The 19,750-nt window shown below is 34.8% G+C and overlaps 1 protein-coding gene and 1 non-coding gene across 4 annotated transcripts in view; one reads left to right on the top strand and one right to left on the bottom strand.

Annotated features, from left to right (window-relative positions):
* The window catches only part of LOC118195618 (techylectin-5A-like), a 234,275-nt gene extending 215,717 nt beyond the window's left edge, over window positions 1-18,558 (bottom strand). Inside the window, exons 1-4 of one of the 3 annotated variants that reach the window (XM_085811298.1) lie at window positions 17,988-18,558; window positions 15,495-15,663; window positions 10,388-10,493; window positions 2,955-3,119 (exon numbers count right to left, since the gene is read on the bottom strand). In XM_085811298.1, the coding sequence (XP_085667424.1) occupies window positions 2,955-3,119; window positions 10,388-10,493; window positions 15,495-15,663; window positions 17,988-18,175 (628 nt within the window). In that variant the 5' untranslated portion in view covers window positions 18,176-18,558. Of the gene's footprint in view, window positions 1-2,954; window positions 3,120-10,387; window positions 10,494-15,494; window positions 15,664-17,987 lie in introns of those variants that run through there. The other 2 variants (XM_085811297.1, XM_085811295.1) reach the window with 2 other exon arrangements.
* Window positions 1,661-1,732, top strand: TRNAI-GAU (transfer RNA isoleucine (anticodon GAU)). Its single transcript has one exon. It is a non-coding gene; the product is annotated as a tRNA-Ile (tRNA).
* Window positions 18,559-19,750: the final 1,192 nt, after the last annotated feature.

The raw sequence follows: 19,750 nt of genomic DNA, 5'->3' as shown, positions 1-19,750 counted from the left end.
TCAGCTACTCTAACCATTATGCCGTCTTATATAAAGCACAGTATTCATAATATCGATATAAATTTCCTGATAATAGTTATAGCATGAGTTATTTCCAAAATGGGAAATATAAAATGACAGATACTGATTTCACACTCAGACCTTATGCTGTCCACCTCCTACGTGATCAGTCACTTGGTTCATTTGGTATATAATTGTATGTATTTATCTTACTCATTTTTAACCTGGTATTAGTCATTGCATTTGTAGTCTTGTTTACTCATGTTCATTTTTCCTTTTTTTTTTTTTTTTTTTTTTTTTTGTTCATGTTCATGTTTATCTCATTATAGTTTTGATCACCGAAGCAAGGTCTTCAATATCTCTTTTGTTCATTAGAACATCTGACTGAGTTTGTTTATGTGAGGTTTCCCAAGTCTTAGGTTATTTGAAGGTACTAACAATAACGCTAAATTTTAGCCTAGGCTAGAATAATTTAAATATCTAAGCATCACATTTTTCAGAATTTTATTTTGTTTCTTAAGAAATGTCTGATCGTCCGCAAAATTGATACAGATTTTTCAAAATTTACCTCAAAATAAGCTTGCATTTTTACCTAATTTTAAACCACATACTGTTTCCAATGCAAAATTATATGCAAAACTTACAATGGAAGAAATTAAATATAAAAAATGGACGTTAAAAAAAAATATGTTAAGAATACTAGCCACAGAAGCTCCAAGAGTGGCACTGACGTACGAAAGAGACAGCCATGGGACGTAGACTAAATAGGATTGAAGGAGATGATTGAAGAGGAAAGGGACAAAGATGGACGGTATAACTGGAGACAAGTTAAGGAAGCAGCGTTATATATCAAGGGATGGAGAGCAAGGTAAGTTATTGAAATTTATATTGATTTTGTAAAGAGAGAAAAAATTTCAATTTGTAAGAACCCTTTGAAACTATTCATGTTCATGCAAAATCTCTAGTTTTAACAATTGCTCAGAAATCAGTTCACTTCGATATGTTTCTACACTTTTTATTTCAAGAAATTCAATTCATCCCCTGAGAGAACGTTACACCTGTGTCATCTCACGGTATACGAGCCTCCCGCAATACGGGAATAATTATCGTTTCAGAACAAAAATTACCATCCTCCAAACCACGTATTTTTTTTTTTTTTTTCCAGGCTTGAAATTAACGTTAATATAACATCGGATTTCATTATTTATTAGAGTTAGTATTTCATCTCCTTTCACTTCAATTAAATTCAAAAATTTTTAACAGATTGGTGAAATGAATTACTACTTTACTTTTGAGTACACCATACAGTATATTTTAATATTATGATAGTATGTGTACGTATTCATTAACACTAACAGAGCGGCGTTGGTGTAATTGTTTTAGACCTGGCTGACCTCGTGGCGCCATCTATAATTGGTATTGTGAATTAGTTTCTCATGGCCGGGTTTAGAACCCGAGACACGTAGCTTAACACATTGACGCCAGACTGACCCACCGGTGGGTCATACTTGTCCTATTCCGTGGGGCGGCATGACTCACCGATGCGTCACGCTTGTATATAAAAAAATACTAAAATAAGCTTGTTATCAAAAAATACAATTATTATATTAGATTATAAAATACATAATATTATAAAGTATTTCTCCTACTTCCCTAGTGTGTCTTCGTGGTGTAACGGTAGCACGCTGGGCCGATATCCCAGAGGTCCGTGGTTCGATTCCCGGCGAAGGCAGTTGCATATTTTTCATCTTTTCTGCTTCCAATTAACCTAATGACTCTACAATATAATAATTGAATTTTATAATTTTTTAGTCCAAAGGGGCAATTTACTCTGACGAACTATTAATTTCGTTTTGGCATTTTGTGTTGAAAAGTATAAACGGAGAATCACTTTTCAATCAAGGATCAAGGAAGTTAAGGAAGTTAATTTACGGAGTGCACTAGGCTAGGCCTTTAACTCCATATCATCAGAGATAAAATAATTACATCAAAAGAGGGGTTCATCTAATAAGGGAAAATTTTGAAGCTTATTATAAAAATAAAAGCTTTTCAGATAATGCTTTCCGCATGAGGTTGCCACCAAATATTAGAACCCTGTATTATATTTAAAGAAATTAAATAATGAAGGATCTGCATAAATGGTTGTATGTTTCTCGCATTGTGATAAAACAACGGTACTTAGAGCCATCAAAATTTGAATAACGTAATCTTTCACAGAGTATGGGCATGTAGAAGCCCTAATTTGAATTTGAAATTTGTTTTATTATTGATTTCATATTTTGTAACACTTTAACGATTTTTTGATTAATAAACTCGACGCTTTCAAAGCGAGCAATCGCAACACTGTAAAAAAAAAAAAAAAAAAAAAAAGAGTTATCTCCAGCACGTGTGATTCTGTATCGGAAATTCTAAAGATATGATCATTTTAAAATTATTTTGCGATATTGCTGTTGAACTGAATTTTATGGCTTGAGTACGTAGAACATGATATTTAATAAATAAAGTTAACACACAAAACGTTGAAAAAACGCCCCTTCTGGACGGAATTTAAAATCTGAAACCTTTCAGAGCCGCCCCACGAAACGGCCGCTAATTTAAACGCCACCGCACGAAAAGAACAATGAATATCCGCGCCGCCGTCAACGTGTTAATGGTTAAACCGAACCCAGGTGTCTGTGACACTAACAATTTTTGCGACATTTTCCCTGCACGGCAAGGTCAGCGCCTCATTGTATGATCATTTAAGAGTCTTGTGTGGCTATATGACGTTAGTTTTCTTAATAATTTTGAGAAAAAAAACTATTTATTTATTTTTCTTTCTGATATTATATATATGATGCTTAATACAAAATAATTAATAACACTCTTTCCTTTATATAAAAATGTAATTTCAGCTTTATTACCTGTACATAATTTATTCCTAAAGCTTACTTTCTCAAACTAATAATACTTACCCGCTGTTCCTCTATATGCTTTCAGATGAGAAGTATAATTATGTCCTTCATCATCTATCCAAAATTCCTCATAGCTAGCATAGGTAGTATTTTTCTCCCAATCTGTTAAGGTAAATTTTAAGGCATTTGCTCTTTGATTCGTCAAAGCAAAAATATTATCATTACCTAGTAAAAAAAATAGAAAACATCAGCAAATAAAATATTTAAAATATGATATTTTATTTTGTATTTAATCACAAAGAAATACTGATTAGGTTAAAATCTTCTAATATAAAATTTTTACAATTATGAGTGATCCTATTAAGCGATGTAAAAATGTCAGATATCAGTAAGGAAGGCCATAATAAAAATTATGATGTGTACACCACATTACTTCCTTATACGGCACATTATGCAATTTTTTGCTGCATCTCATTTAAACTTATTAAGATGCCCCTCAAAAAGTAGTCGCAATGGATAAGATCGGGTGAGTATGGAGGCCAATCAGTGCCTGTTACAATAAATTTGGCATAGCCCAAAGCAATAACTCTATCCTCGAAGTCCTCAAGGAACTGAAACACCTTGTTCAGTGTAGTGTGATCGAGCCCCATCGTGCATGAACCATGAAATGCCTGGTCGATTCTCCAATGCTAACAGTGTGACAACAAATTGTTCCAACATTTCAACATAACGGTCATAAGTGATCGTTTCTCTCGAAGAAGGGTCCGATAACACCTTTGCTGGATACTGCAGCCCAAACAGTAACTTTGGGGTAACGTAGTGGTTTTGCTTCACACAAATGGGAGTTTTCAGTATTCCAGAATTGCCAATTTTGCTTGTTTACATCAGCATTCAGGTGAAAATTTGCTTCATGTGCAACCAACATCGAATCCGTCATCATCAACCATTGTGAACGTTTCGTTCGCGAAGTCTTCTCTTTGTTGCACAGTTCGAACGGAAATGGCTTGGTGACATTGGACTTTGAACGGAAACATGTGTAGCCCGTTTCTCAGTGTTCTGTGCGTGCTGGATTGCGTTAAGGCATGATCATTAAGGATTGCATTAAGGTGTGATGCTGAATTGCGTTAAGGTATGATCGAGAATTGCGTTAAGGCAAAATCTGCTGCAAGTCTTCCAATTGAGCTATTCGGATTTTGCTGAGCACATCCGTCGATATCAATCAATCAATCAATCATGCGGGTATTGCAAGGATATCTCGCGAAGCGCTACGTGTCCTGCTCACTGATCTATACGTCCCATGGCCCATGACGATGTGCACTGGACTAAGTAAGGAGGTCGGAGGTATCGTCGATGCCCTAACGTCCTTTCACGTTTTAACAGTTCCGCTGTTCATAGGGACTCCTTCTTGTTAATACAAAGTACAGCGTCACCTATTGGTAACTTTTGTAACTAAATGTGAAACTTCTGTATCAGATTTTTACAGCTGTTCCAATAAACATACCTTTTGTTTCATTCTTTTATCTATCTTTTTTTTTCGAATTATTTAATTTTAAAAACGGGGGTCCTTTGTGGGACACCCTGTACATTCACTCTGTTACTCGGCTCAGTGAGCTCGGTTTCTTTATCCTTATATGTTTGTAAAGACAACGCAACTGATTTAAACTCTGAGTTGCCTCAGAACTTCTCATCGCCGTTACCATTTGAAATGTCGACAGCAATAACGCAAAGCCATACACTCTTATCAGAGTTGGCAAAATCTAGTAGTGATTTGCGAGGCACAAACGGCACATGCAAAACCCTCGAACTGATTAGCACTGAACTTTCAAACCGATTTTCATTCTGGTGAGAAAACGGAAAGGAGAAATGATAGTGAAGCTGAAGTTATAAATAACTGGTTAATTAAAATAATAATAACCCTACAGTACAAATACTATGTGTATGCTATGGCTGGTAACATTGAGGCAAAGAAATAGACCAACTACAACCAGCCCGAAAACTAATTTTGGGATTATTCCAGATTTTTCGTAAAGAAAAAAGTTGTCTGCCGATTTTGTGCAAGGATTATTGAAATATACAAGGATATTGTTATGTGTCGTCCGGTGGCCCTGTCCCTCTCGACAGATACTAGTCCTGCAGATGAAAATTCTATATCTAAACTGAATTGAAAACATTCATATCCTTCTAAAACAAAATTATTTCGGATTCAGTATAATTATTTTGATTTTTGATAATAAGATATAGTTTGGATTGGAAGTGCCAGTTGTTACAACAGCTTTTTATCATTTCTATTCAATCTATCCATCAGAGTTCACCATTACATCTTTTTTTCTCTGTACACGAGTCCATTTTGCGTATCGCAAGTGGAGAAAACACTGAACTAGACTACAGTTTCATTGAGTAAAAAATTTGCTTTGGATTTTGCAAAAAACATTCATATCTTTCTGGCCAAAGCTACCCTGAGCACAAGGGAATGAACGGGATTGGATTATCGCAAAGCACATGAGTGCTAACTTCCTAAGGATGAGGGGTGCCTTCGTGGAGAACTTTCTAAGAGACGTAGGCTATTATTCACTTTACACGTGATGAAGTAGAAAAAAAAGAGTATCAAAAACCATTTCGCGCTTCCCAGAGACAGTAAAAGTAATGCGGATTTATATATGTATGTGAAATTTTAAAATATAGTTACCTATGATTTGCGAATCAATTTGCAAATCTTGGATAAATGGATATATATGCTTTATACTTGCATCAGGCCATAGTTTTGTCCTTTTGTAAAATATCTCTGTGATTTTAAGAAAAAATAAACATAACTGCTAAATGAAAATGCTCCAAGCCATCTTAAAATTTTATAGTAGTTTATTTACCTTCCAACACAACTTTACTATTATAGGCAATGAATCAAAGGAGTTAGATCAAATTTAAAACCGTGTTATCTCATCGCTCGTTTCAACAAGTGAAACTATGAAAATAAGGTTCTAAGAATGTATTCACAGTCCGCATTGAGACAATATCAAACTTAAGTAAAATTAAAGTAAAGTTTAAAAAAAAATGCATGAAATAAGAAGGGTAAGAAATGTGTTGTAGAGAATATTCCGAAATTTTGAAAAAGTAATGTCCAACGTTGATCAGATTGTACACCTAGCCAATACAATAAGATAAAAATTATATGTGGTTTGGACACTGTAAAATTCTTACACATATCTAGCGGTAACCTCATTAACGATGTTTTGAAAAAACAAGTTCACATGAAACATAAAGATATTGATTTGAAGATTAAAGAACCCAAAAAAGACTTCTTCAAGGGAAATTTTGCATAGAATACACAAATACTAATACAAATAGACAGTATAAATAGAATTTGGCAAAAGTTCGAAAGCAAACTGACGTTTTATGTCTTGCTGCTGAAATGACAGATGACCCTAAACCTAGTTTATGTTATGTGTACAGTATGTGATGTCTCGTTTCTAAGAACGACTAGTGACTTGAAAAAAAAAATTAACGATTAAAATTAAGTTAAAAAATCAAAGATTGCAGAAGATTTTTCGATCAAAATAATAATAATTTCTTTAAATATAATACCGGGCGATAATACTTGATGGCAACAATTTGAAAAGTGTATCGGACATTTATAGTGAACCAAAGCAAAATAATAAAGCGAAAATAATAGTCCTTCAAGGCAGGTTGCCTCTTTGGACTTTATTTTAAAAAATATAAAAATAAAATCTGAAAGGTTTCAAATTCCAACGGTCGCCCAAAAGGGTTTGTTAAAGTTGTTTACGCTGTTGTTAAGCTTGCAATCTACCAAAAATCTGCGCTTACACTCATTCCTGCCTCCCCCCTTTTTTTAAGCTTTATTATTAAGCATCGCTTTCTTCGAACTTACGTCGCATACAGCTCAGCAACAAAAATCAAAAAATTTTTTTAATTAAAGTGATTTAAAATTAAAATAATGTTTTGTTAATTTTTAATTAAAGTTAAAATATAAATATCTTACATTTTCCTGAAAGACAACTGTCTCGCAACGCTGGAGAGAAAAATGTTTTATTTCTAATGAAGATGCTGAAAATTGTTCACAAACCTAATTTTTTTGGATTGATAAATATATTTTTTGCCCAGTATTGCAAGCAACATTTTATTTATTTAATTATTTATTGTCTTGGACTTACGCCACAGCCGCCCAGTGGGATATTGATTAGTGACTCTGACTGCCATGCCGAACGCCCGGGGTTCAAATCCCGGAGAAGGCATAGATATTATAAATGTGTAGTGTCTTTGCGTCATGAGAGCACGTTAAATATATAACGACCCGAAAGTCCTATTGCATAGTTTGGTGGTAACGGTACAGGAATGAAAGACCATCGGACCTGTTCCCAGAGGTGCTGTCCTTCAAAACAGGCTGAACTGAGGAAAGTCGGACTGTGACCTGTATGATGCTCAAGGCTCTTGCCAAAGACAGGCGCAACTTTATACTCTTGCCATACAAAAATATCTTCACTTAAGGCATAGTTACAGTTTAAAGCTCCAGGATGCAAAGCTTAAGTCTTGGAGAGAATTCCTAATGAGTATAAATGAAAGAAATGTTTGGAAAAAAATATATACGAATGGTATAAAGAAAAATTTTATGAAAGGAATTGAAGTCAGTGGAATTTATCTCCCATCTGGTAATTGTACAAAGTGGCTTGAAGAAACTGCTAATGAGGTTCTTAACAGAAGCTTTCCCACGGACCATTTTAGCACGGAAAATTCGTTTCATAGAATGATTAGGGCTGAAGCTTCGTTAAATTATGTTGCTAATCCAGATCCTCCATTTACTATGTCAGAAATTAATAGTGTTATAGAAAAACTTAAATGCAATAAAGCTCCTGGTCTTGATTCTATTTCAAATGAAATTTTGAAGCAAGTTCATAGAATGTTTCCAAATTTATTCTCCAAAATCTTCAATACTTGTCTGAGGCTTGGTTCATTTCCTCGTTGCTGGAAAACAGCGAATGTCGTTTTAATCCCTAAGAATAGTGGTCCTCGTATTCCGCATTTAGATAACTTGAGAGGCATTAGTCTTCTTCCCAGTTTAGGAAAATGCCTAGAAAAGCTGTTTGTTAATAGAATTACCTGGTTCTCGCATAATAAAAAACTGCTAAATAAAGCACAGTTTGGTTTTACCCCTCATAAGAGTTGTGAAGATGCTCTTTTGTACTTAAAAGACATAGTGGACGAAGGTAAGAAGAGAAATTTCCACACAGTTTTAGTGTTTCTTGATATCAAAGGTGCTTTCGACCACGCCTGGTGGCCTGGGATACTTGTTTTTTTTTTTTTTTAAGGAAAGCTGGTATTCCGTGTAATATTTACCACCTTATTAAAGCTTTTCTGCATGACAGATCGGCATTGCTCTCCCTTGGCCACGTTTCTTCCTCACGCGTTTTGGAAAGAGGTTGCCCTCAAGGCTCGGTTTCCGGACCTTTATTGTGGAATTTAATTATGAATGATCTACTCAATAGACTCTCACATTGTCCGAGTTGTAAAACAATTGCTTTTGCTGATGATCTACTAATTTGCTTTCAAGAGAAGTGTCCTATTACTCTCTTTAATACGGCTCAAAACACCCTTAATATTATTTCCAATTGGTCCAGAGAACAGAAATTGGAATTCAATCCTAATAAATTTAAAATTATGATAATTAAAAGAAAGCATGTCAGCTATACAAATCAACAACTGTACTTGGATAATACCTTATTCGAAACGGTGAATGAAATTAAATATTTAGGCGTTATTCTTGATCATAAGTTTCGTTGGAAAAAGCATATTATGTATTTATCCAATAAGTGTGAAAATATACTTAGAGGACTTAATCGTGTCTCTTGCAATACTTTTGTTTTAAAATTTAATGTTATTGATATGATTTATAAGCAGGGTATTGTCCCCTTTATTTGCTATGCTTCTAGAGTGTGGGGAACAGCTTTAGAAAAGAAGATTAATTCCCGTATACTTCGCAGAATTCAAAGAAGAATTTTACTAAGAGTTGTGCGTGGCTACAGAACAATTAGCTATGAAGCCTGTTTCGCAATTTCAGGATTTCCTCCGATTGACCTTCATGTTTTGAATGACAAAAAGTTTTTAAAGATACCATCAGCAAATTTATGTTCGATGCCAAGGTGTTGTTTGAAGATCTTCCTCATCCTGCCAATCGTTTGCCAATTCAAACTATCATTTATGACAATTCTGTTGATGATAATTTCCCTGTTGTGTGTTATACAGATGGCAGTAAAATTAATAATCGAGTTGGATTAGCTTATGCCGTTTTCCGTAATGGTTCTGAACTGGAATACAAACTCTTTAGAATTCCCAATGAATGCAGTGTTTTCCAAGCCGAATTACTGTGCATTAGTGAGTCAATTAAGTGGATATCTAACAACTGTTCGTTAAGTGCTAAATTTCTTATTCGCACTGATTCTCTTTTATCCTTATTTTCTCTTAGGAATATCTTCTCATATAATAAATTAATTGTGACTTCCCATGCTCTTCTTAAAGACCTTAATAATAAAGGTGTTGATGTTATCTTTTCTCATGTACGTGGCCACACTGGCAATCTAGGAAATGAACGGGCTGATTGGTTGGCAAAACAAGCTACACATCTTCAAGTAATTACTCCAATGATACTTTTTAAGTCATTTTACAAGAACAAAAGTAGGGATGATACAATACTCGAGTGGAATGAACTATACAGGAATTCTATTTCTGCCTCTTTGACTAAACTATATTTTCCTTCCATTCCTCACAGAGTGAATAATAAACACTTTTTCTGCAATTTTGAAGTTACTCAATTTCTAACTGGACATGGTAAATTCAATTCATATCTGAAGAGATTTAGATTATCTAGTACAGACTTGTATTCATGCAGTTTCGGGGGAGTGCATAATGTCGAACATTTGTTGTTCTATTGTTCAAAGCTCAAGGAAGGACGAAAGGAACTCATTTCTAAGTTAAACTCTGTGAATATTACATTTCCTCCCCCTCTTCATGTTTTTGTCCAACATAAAATGGCTTTCTCTTTTTTCTGTAAATTTATCTCTTCGTATCATCTGTGAATTTGTAAGTTTATTTTATTTTGCGTTGTGTTGTTGTATTTGTTTGTTTGCTTTTTTTTTTACTTACCTCTGTAAGCCTTGTGTAATACTATGTGGTGCACAAGGATTTAAAATTTTCAAAAAAAAAAAAAAAAAAAAAAAAAACCTTATACTCCTTGCCGCGTAGGGCTCTTTCTGATTAGAACAAACAACTGAGATTATTCACAACAACGTATTGTTATGAATAACGCGTTGAAATTATCTTGTTTAACGCCGTTTCGTTTAGCGCTTTGTTTCTTAAGAAGTCATCATGAGCGTTCCGTCATATTGCTGTTTAAAGTCAGATAATTATTGGCATAGAATTATAAATATTATAATAATCAGTAATTCACGAAGTGATAACATTGCCTTTTTCACTGCATTGTTGTTTACCTAGCCAGTAGTCCTTCCTTGGGTCTCCAAAACCTATTTTGTAACTGTTCCAGTCCTGATAAAAATAATCTTTAGCACTGTCAAAATCTCCACGCCTTTGAATAACCTGAAATTAAAATTTTTAAAATTACAAACTTGGATTGTTATATATATATATATATATATATATATATATATATATAAGTAAAGTGTTGACATATATGTAAAGTGGGTAAAAGCGCATGCTGGACAAGCCCAAAATGAAAGGGCAGATGCGCTGGCTAAAAATGCAGCTCAAGACCCATCTCTACCTCCAATCAATGTCCCATTCCCTAAATCGTATGTGAAACATATGTTGAAAAAAATTACATTAAAAAAATGGCAAACTGAATGGGAAAATGCAGAAGTAGGTAGAAGGCTTTTCAACTTCTACAAGAAACCCACATATGATCCAATCTCTTATAACTTCTTCATCAACATATTCTTATCTGGACATGGTCCTTTCCCCACGTACTACTTTGCACGAAATTTGAGCGATTCAGACAAGTGCGTATGTGGGGAAAAGGGAGACCCAGAACACTATGTTTTCAAGTGCCAGCTCACAAAAGAGCTACACTGCAAAGGAAGGTCACAAATTACGCCTGAGTACATTAAATGCATGCTAACGATACCTCAATTACAACAAAAGGTTTCCTTGATTATGAAGAAACTTTTTGCATATAAAAGAGAAGACATATGTCAAGATGCTATCACATCTGTATAAATACCTCTTATTCTACAACTTGCAAAAATAATGCAAGATTTCAGAAATATTGCAAGTGTCTGAAACAGGCTAAATATGGTATAAATACTTTTTATAAAATAGTTACATTAAGAATTTGGACTGTATTAATGTAATAATTAAATCATTAATTAAAAAATAATATAAATAATATACGACTCTATTAGATATATTAGTGTAAATGTAAGTATTATGTGATTTTCTAATGTATATTTTCTGTATTTATGATACATTAATTTACAAAAATAATAATGTAAGACTTCAGTGCTGATGCATTTGTGTGTAACAAGTTAAAAAAAATGAAAGGAAATGTATTAATAAGAGAATTCGCCTTAGTAATTCAACTAAGTATGATAAAATGCACAAAAAAAAAAAAAAAAAAAAAAAAAAAAAAAAAAAAAAGAAGAAGAAAGAAAGAAAGAAATCCTTCAATTAGCTCCTTAAAATGATGTTTATTTTAATTCGATGTAACTAGATATATTAATGTAAATATATTGTTTGTATGAAGTACAATGTACAATGAAAGTTTGTATGTATGTTCGAAGTAATTATGTTATTTCAATCTGCCATAATCCCACTTTTGTTAATAGGTTAATTTCTTTGCAATAATTGTATACTATGTTTTTGTAATTGTATATTCAATACGTTAGTCTAATATTAATGTAAAATTCTATGTAAATGTCTTGGTAGGCTAGCATCCGATGCGGGCCAACTAAAAGCCCAGCGGGGTACAGTAGTGCGGCGGAGCAACACCTGTAAAAGTCACTGACGAAGTTCTGGTGCTCCGTCCACTTTTCCCTGTCCCTGTCCCTGACATATATGTAAAACATTAACATCATTAATTTTTCTTGCGACTGATCATGCTTTTGCCACCAATTCTGAGCTCTTTGAGTAATAATTAAATTTTTATATACGGATCTGAATAACAGAAAATATATCAATAGAAAATATTAAATAATTTTTCTCGCTCTTAAATTCCAGCCTTTTTCTCTCAACCTGAATTGCTTCAGCAAAGGGAAATACAAAATATATTAAATTAACAAATTCAGTGAAGTGGTGTTGTTAACGTTTTGGAGTAACCCTAACCAATGCAATTTCTTCAGGTGCAATGCAAAACGTACACCTTGCACACACACACACACAAAAAAAAGGGGGGGACAGTTCTATGTCTCCCATTCTACAGGACCGATTGTCGAAATTTAACCCACGTTTTCCATGTCTCGAAAGCGCGAATTAGGATATATGTTAGATTTATATATAGCAGTTGTTCTAACATAGGTATTTTAACAAGAAATCGGACCTTTTCTGAAATAACATATCAATTTTTTTCCATACTTCGATTCTACGACTCACATTATGCCGAAGTGCCAAGTTTTGTAAAAATCTCAAGAATAGTTTTAAAAACATTAGCTTTCACAATTTTAGCTCCTCCGTGTTAATTGTATTTGATATATATTTATTAACATCTTTTTTTTTATTAAACTTACTTAATTCCTTCTTCCAGAATTTGAAATTTAGGTTTAATCCAAACATAATTCACTCTTTTTTTATAATTATTTTAAAAATTTGTATTTTTAAATATTTTTTACAAATTTTTCGAAAAAAAAATTTAAAAAGAATCTATAACATTTTTACCATCATTTTAAAGTAGATGTATTTTTAGGCATAGCTGCAAAAAATTATAATTTTTTATTTTAAATTTTCTACGATATACGTGAATTTACATATTGGCAAACTTTCGTATTTAACGTTATGAAGAATTCATAAATAAAATTTTGCATTTTCTTAAAGTATAGGCATACCTAGTTGTATGTTTCTTGATATTTTTATGTTAAATTAGTAAAATTCCTTTGTCATTTTGAAGGATATTTTTTCTTATACCGTTAATGGGATCAAATGAAGCCGCGCCTACTGTACTACTGTATTGATTTGCATACATTTTCTTAGATTTAGCTTGTTCTGTATTTTTAACCCGCAAACTACAAGTCCAGGTGACAAATAAACATGCAATTAAATGCTCTGTGAGAAGTTTTGTATACTTACGTTATGCCTACGAGTGTTGCTTCAAACTAATGAAGCAGAATTAAATTATTTCATGTAAAAGATCTGAGATGTACACCACGTGACTTCCTTGTACGAAACATTAAATTATACCCATTTTCCCCTGCATTTCATTTAAACTTGTTTCTTCGAATGGTATTAGAGATATATTTCTCATTCAATTAATTCAGTTCTCACTTCGCGGCAAGGCAAGAATACGTAAAAACTCAAAATATTTTCCTTAAAAATCGAAAGATATAGAAAAACATAAAACACCAAATACAGTTAAAAAAAAAATATTTTTTACAATATAAATTACAGTTTCCACCCAAAAGACAAGCAACTCGGCCAGCAGACCAATAAGACAGATTTTTCGGTGCTCAAAACTTTTTTTTTTTTTTTTTCAATGGCAGATTGCGAACAGTAACAATTTTGTCCATTAATCTATAATAAGGCCAGATGTGGTGGTCCCTTTATTATGGAGGCACATAATAGGTGAGCCTACATTGCCTCCTATGAAGGGATGGACAGTTACAACCATGACTTCTCCGGGATTCGATCCCAGGCCCTCCGGCTTCGCAGTCAGGCTCTCCTAACCACTATACCGTCTAGGCGGCCTCAGTGCTCAAAACTAAAAGTTTCAATTTGATCCCGGTCGGTAAAAAGACACTGAAGGTGCAGAAAGACTTAATGCACTATTCTGCTAAGTTTCAAATGTAAACAGGTTGGGCCACCGTTGCCTCTTATGAATGTACAGACAATAAACTGCATCTATGCGTTCTCAGGAATTCGAACCCCGAACCTTCGGCACGGAAGTTAGAGTCACAAACCATTTTATTACCTGGGTTACTTGAATGTAGCAAGCACACGAGGGTTATCTGCTTTTAAGGAAGGGGATGCTTCCGTGAAAAACATTTCTAAGGAAAACTGATTCTTATTCTCGTTACACATAAGGAAAATCGCAGAAAAACCAACCATACAACCAATCTTTTCCACTGGGTTTGAATCGAGGTGGAACTGCCATCATTCAGCAGATTTTAATCCCTCGGCCACTGATAGCATACGTATTAGTATCTCAAAAGCGAATATTGTAAGATATTTTCTCCCTCCTTACCGCATGCCTTCATGGTGTAATTTAAAGCACGTCCGGCTGGCAATGGGAAAGTCTGGAGTTCGAGTCCCCGTGAGGGAATACACATTTTTCATGATTCCTGCTTCGAAAAACTTAATGACTTTAAATTAATGTAGTATTAATTCGGCAAGTCCGTAGCTTATGCACTATGATGCAAATTTTACAGCAGGTTACACATACAGTGTAAATGAAAAGAAATCTTTTTCGTTCATACTTGACTATGTTGAACTGATTCACGTGTCTGTTAATAAGCTTTGCAAATTTTCGGTTATCCTTCTAATTACGCAAAGTATGTCACAAAGGAGGCGTTTTTTTCATTTACACATACATACACGTTTCGAGAGTATTTGGGCTCAAATTATTTTAAAATAGCGTATCTTAAGAAAAATTTCCGACACACAGTCTCGCGCACTAGCGATAAAAATATTTTATTCCGTACAGTGTGTTGCCACTGCTTGCTTTGAAATCGGTGAGGTTTTAAATCAAAGATTCGTTGAAGTTAAAAAAAAAGGAAAGAGACAATAAAAAAAAAAATTCGTAATCCAAAATTTGGGCTTCCAGGTGCCCATATCCGGATGGAGGACAGCGCTATTCAAAATTTGATGGTTCTAGGTATCGTTGTTTTTTGCGAGAATATGCATATATTCTTCATTAGTTAAATTCTCTAAGTATAATGCAGAGCGATAATATTCGGTGGCAACAATTTCAAAAATGATACAGCCGTTTATAGTGATTCGATGCAAAATGCCATTTCGAGACTAATAGTCCTTCTGGGCTAGTGCCCCTTTGGGCTAATAATAATAATAATTGAATTACTTATTATGAATCTCAGGTATTAACTCGCTGAGTTAGGATTATTAATTAGAGTTATAATTAGAAATTACCCTTTGCAATATGAAGGTTTTCTAGTTGGCATTTTACAATTAATTTAAGCCTGTATAGCGGTTAGGCAAGCCTGACTGCAATACCGAAGGGCCCGGGTTTAAATCCCGGAGGAGGCATGGTTGTAAAATTCTCTGTCCCTTAATAACGGTAGCCGCCTATTAGTGCCTCCACAATAAAATGACCAACACATCTGGCCTTAGGGAGTGACCAATGCCGTTAAAGGCAAGTGCTCGCCATTGGGGGGGGGCGGAAGAATTAGTTTAAAATTAATAGATTGACACAAAACTCACCGTCCATCCCCCACCATCGTCATCCATATCACAATAAACACTAATCGAGCTTCTAAGCACTCGACTTCGAGGCCATATGTTATAAACGCCGGTTTTCGCAAAGCTGCACTTCTCCAGAATTTCTGCACAGTCCATTGGTTTGTTTAGCAAACATTCTTCCACGCTGCATCTGGAAAAAAAAAAAAAAAAAAAAACATACATTTCCTCAGTCATTTTACTTACATAGATCAATTTTTTTTTTAAATTTAGATGAGAGAGAAATGCGTAAAATATTCATAGATACAGAGGGATGTTACATATTGTTGTGTTATTTTCTGACACCAGTTGTTACGTTATTTTCTTTCTTCACGTTCGTACGGGGTTCGTGTGGATTTGGAGTGAATAACGACGACAGCACTTGATGGAATATCGAAACACACTTTATTGACCGGTATTAATCAGGACAGCTCCAAAGTCACGTTATACAGTCGTCGAAGAACTACTATAAACATGCTGACACAATCAGCGACACAGCCTTCACACTATCAGGTTATAACGGCGTAGAGAGCTTATCTGCAAAGTACCAGAGTACAGCTCCCGACACTGCTCGGTTGTTTCCGAAACTCCACGTACTCTCGAGACTCTCCACGCTACAACTTGCGATGCACTCGACGATACACTAGAGTACAGCTTCCGAATCCTCGGTTCAGTTGTTCCCGGAGCTCAACACACTCTCTCGACTATGCACTAACCGCGATACACTAAGAAACTTTTTCGGTGCACTCGAAGACCAGCTCAGCACTCACTGACTGACTGTCAACTTGATGGACTCCGCACGGACTGACTAACTCGCTAGACGAGACACTAACTAACTGACTGATTCGACTCGATACTAACTGCGTACCAGCAGGGTTTACATAGCTTTGGCTTGTGTTCGAGGATATTCTGGGCTAAACCAGTAGGAATTTGTTCCAGAAGTTTCTCCATCCGTCCATGACTTGTCGCCAAACGGGCTATTTCTCGTCAGATGGGGCAATCCTGCCTTCTCTTGCCATTTTATGGCAACCGTAAACCTGCTTTGCTGGGAAGCTACCTTACCGTATCTGTACATTTCGTAAAAATATTTTCAGAACGATTTCAGACTGTTTAATTAATACTTAAGATATAAAAATTATTTTTGAAATATTCGATCTGATATAAGACTGATCTGGATTTTGAGACTAAATCGTGGTTTCGATGAAAAGATGTTTTCGTAAAATTTATGGGGATTTTGATTTTTATTTCTCTTCCAGTATTTCTCAGAGCCCATCCATCGCGATGGGTTTGAGCTTAAAGAGAGCTCTTTTCAAGAAACCAAAAGCAGAATCATTAAGCGACTTCACAGGAATACATGGAAAAGGTATGTATGCAATATTTGTTCCTTTTCCCAAGGAATGTAGCCGAGTGTAACGTGTATACGAGCCAGTTTCCCTTAAAAAATCCTCCACGAAGGCATCCCTCCCTTAAGGCAGATAGCCCTCGAGTGCTTTGCCGTAATCTAATAAACCAAAACCAAACCAAGGAATGTAGTGTTACTTTTCAAAGTATGATAACTTGATGATTTGCCTTCCTGAAAGACATTGCCATAAAAAAATAGATTTTTTTTTTTTTTTTTTTTAAATGTCGGAGGTATAAAACTCTCTTTTGATACTACGTTGAGTGTTGATTTGAACACTTTTATTTTTAATTAGCTCAAAGGGACAAGCCCCTTGCGGCAAATTTCGTTTTGGCATTTTGCATAGTCCACTATAAAACGACGTTTCACTTTTTAAATCGATGCCGTGAATTATTAGAACTGTGAAAGGGAAATAAATGATTTTGTGTTTGCAGATAACAATACTTAATAAATACATGAAACAAAATCAATCAAATAATTGTTATTTTATTTTTTGACGTTGTATACTGACTGGCAGGGTAAACGTAAACTTTTTCTGCTGGGTGCATATTTAAAAAAGCAAAACATTTAAAGTTAAAAAGAATTTTCAATCTGAGCTTAATATGCATATTTCAGCTTAACTTTTGAAGCTTAGGCAATAATTTAAAAATTATGTGCCAGAAATTAAAGACATGGAACATATAATCATGTATTTTAAACGCGTTATTCAGAATAGCAGTGCCAGATGGTAGGCAAAAAAAAACACTTGCTTTAATACTAACATATCATAATTAACGTCACTTGGAACCTTGTGCCTTTACTGAATAAAGGAAGAGGCTAAATTTTTCAAGACTTGGAATCACCCCCTCCATGTTCACGATTCTTACAATGCATGTTTCTCTTAAGTGAAATGGCGATATTTTATACTTTTCCGAGGACACCCAATCGGCGAATTGAAGACGATAAACACTTTTAAGAACACTTTTAACACACTTTAAAGAAATTTCTTTCGTAGTATTTAATAAATAAAAACAAGCTTACTTTTTAAATAAACAAACTATTTTCAGTTGTAAAGTTTTTTAATCCAAAATCAAACTCACCCATTTGCATATTTCTTGGCGTAATTTACCAGTAACATGGTAGTATCAAGGATATTTGTAATAGGCATTATATCATTGTTTCCGCAAAACGTTTCTGGAGTTGATGAATCAGAGTAGCAGCTTTTTACAGATATGAAAATCACGAAACTCCAATGTATGAACATGATTTCTGCTTGGTTGGCAGTCATATTTGCTCGAGAACATCTATTCCAAACGACAACTACTTCATTCACGCGCTTGGCTTTAGTCTTACTCAGCTTGGAATTTATTTCCCGTCGAAGCAGAAAAGCATAATCGTCTGCTCTACTCCTGCTGAAGATTTGACATATCTTGAGGAAGATATGTTACCTTTAATAGAATGAAGGGCAATTTATTTCCAAGAAAACTTTCATTTGATAACAGGAAATTGTTATTCTTTTTTTAAGCGGCGCCTCTGCCATCTTTCCAGTCTGCATCATGTCCACAAATGTAATTAGACTATCTACAGCATGATTATTGCTTCTTTATAAATATGCGAACTTCGTATAAAGCGACGAATCCTCTTTCCCGCGCCCTTAAAGCATTAATTGTTCAAACTGAGAAATAAATTCATCAGCACTGAAATATTTTTTGTTGCTTCTACTGTTTTTGTAAGTTATAACATCTGTGAAAATGAAAGTGAAAGTTGTAGCTAAAAACTTCAGTGAAATGGAACATATTTCTTCTTATTTCCAGTTAAATAAATGCTGTTTATTGCTCTGTTGCAAAACCCAATTTTGGCTTCTTTTTTATGAACCGCCATTTTTCTATAACAGGATCGCCAAACTTCAAGACAGTAAGGCGCCGCATGTTAGGGTTCAGGAAACTTCAGAGCCGCAATTAGATTTTCTTAAGAGTCATAATTCCTTATTTAAATCGTTGTAAATTTAATGAAAAAGATTTTCATGAAAAGAAACTTCGAAATAAATTAATGAGAATTTCGTATTATTGTGTAATTAGTAGGGTTGCATATTAATGTAAATAAGAAATTTCATTTCTCTTCCTAGACATTCAGGAAAATTTCTTTCTACGATATTGCTGTTGTTGCTAATGCTCACTGTCTGACAGTAACATCAGCCCAAGCCCACGAAATTCCTCGTGGCAAGGTGCGCAATTTTTTACGCCTGTCGTTGGCAACAGCCTTGAGCACCTTACAGGTGACAGAGCGATTTAGCTCGGTTTCGCCCCAATTTTGATGGACAGCAGCATCCCGGGAGGGACGGGTCCCAGGGTCTTCTATCCCTCTTTCCCTACCATCAACCTTTCGAGAGGATTTTCGACTGGCGCCATATTTAGAATGCCCCATGCCGCACGGACACTCATTCATGCCTTCTCCGGGATTCAAACCTTGGCCCTTCCTCCGGGCAGTCACCGGGGCTAACCACTATACCGGTTGCGCGTCATCTCAACGAGATACAGATTCGTGCAATGCGACTGAACATTTCAGACAGAAAACAGAAGTATTTTCGTCTGATTTCTCTCCTTCCTCCCGCCAAACCATGAATGGTTTTAGCAGAAGTATACTAAAGTCAAAAGAAGGAATTCGAAGTCTTAGCGAGTACAACAAAGTAAAAGGCTTTTCATTTGAGTGAAAAACATAAAGCGATAATTTAAAAATAGATACGGAAAAATTACTTTATTTTTAACTCGTATGCATTTCTATGGAAAGAGTAAAATGTGTGAAATAGGATAGCGCATTCGAAAACTGGCTTGGTTTATTTGATTACGGCAGAGCACTCGAGGGT

The sequence above is a fragment of the Stegodyphus dumicola genome, chromosome 2, assembly GCF_044657685.1.
Source record: "Stegodyphus dumicola isolate Sdum_Otavi_A_Nest chromosome 2, ASM4465768v1".
NCBI lineage: Eukaryota > Metazoa > Arthropoda > Arachnida > Araneae > Eresidae > Stegodyphus > Stegodyphus dumicola.
The sequence above is the reverse complement of the archived record's forward strand: the minus strand, read 5'-3'. Positions and strand labels throughout refer to the sequence as shown.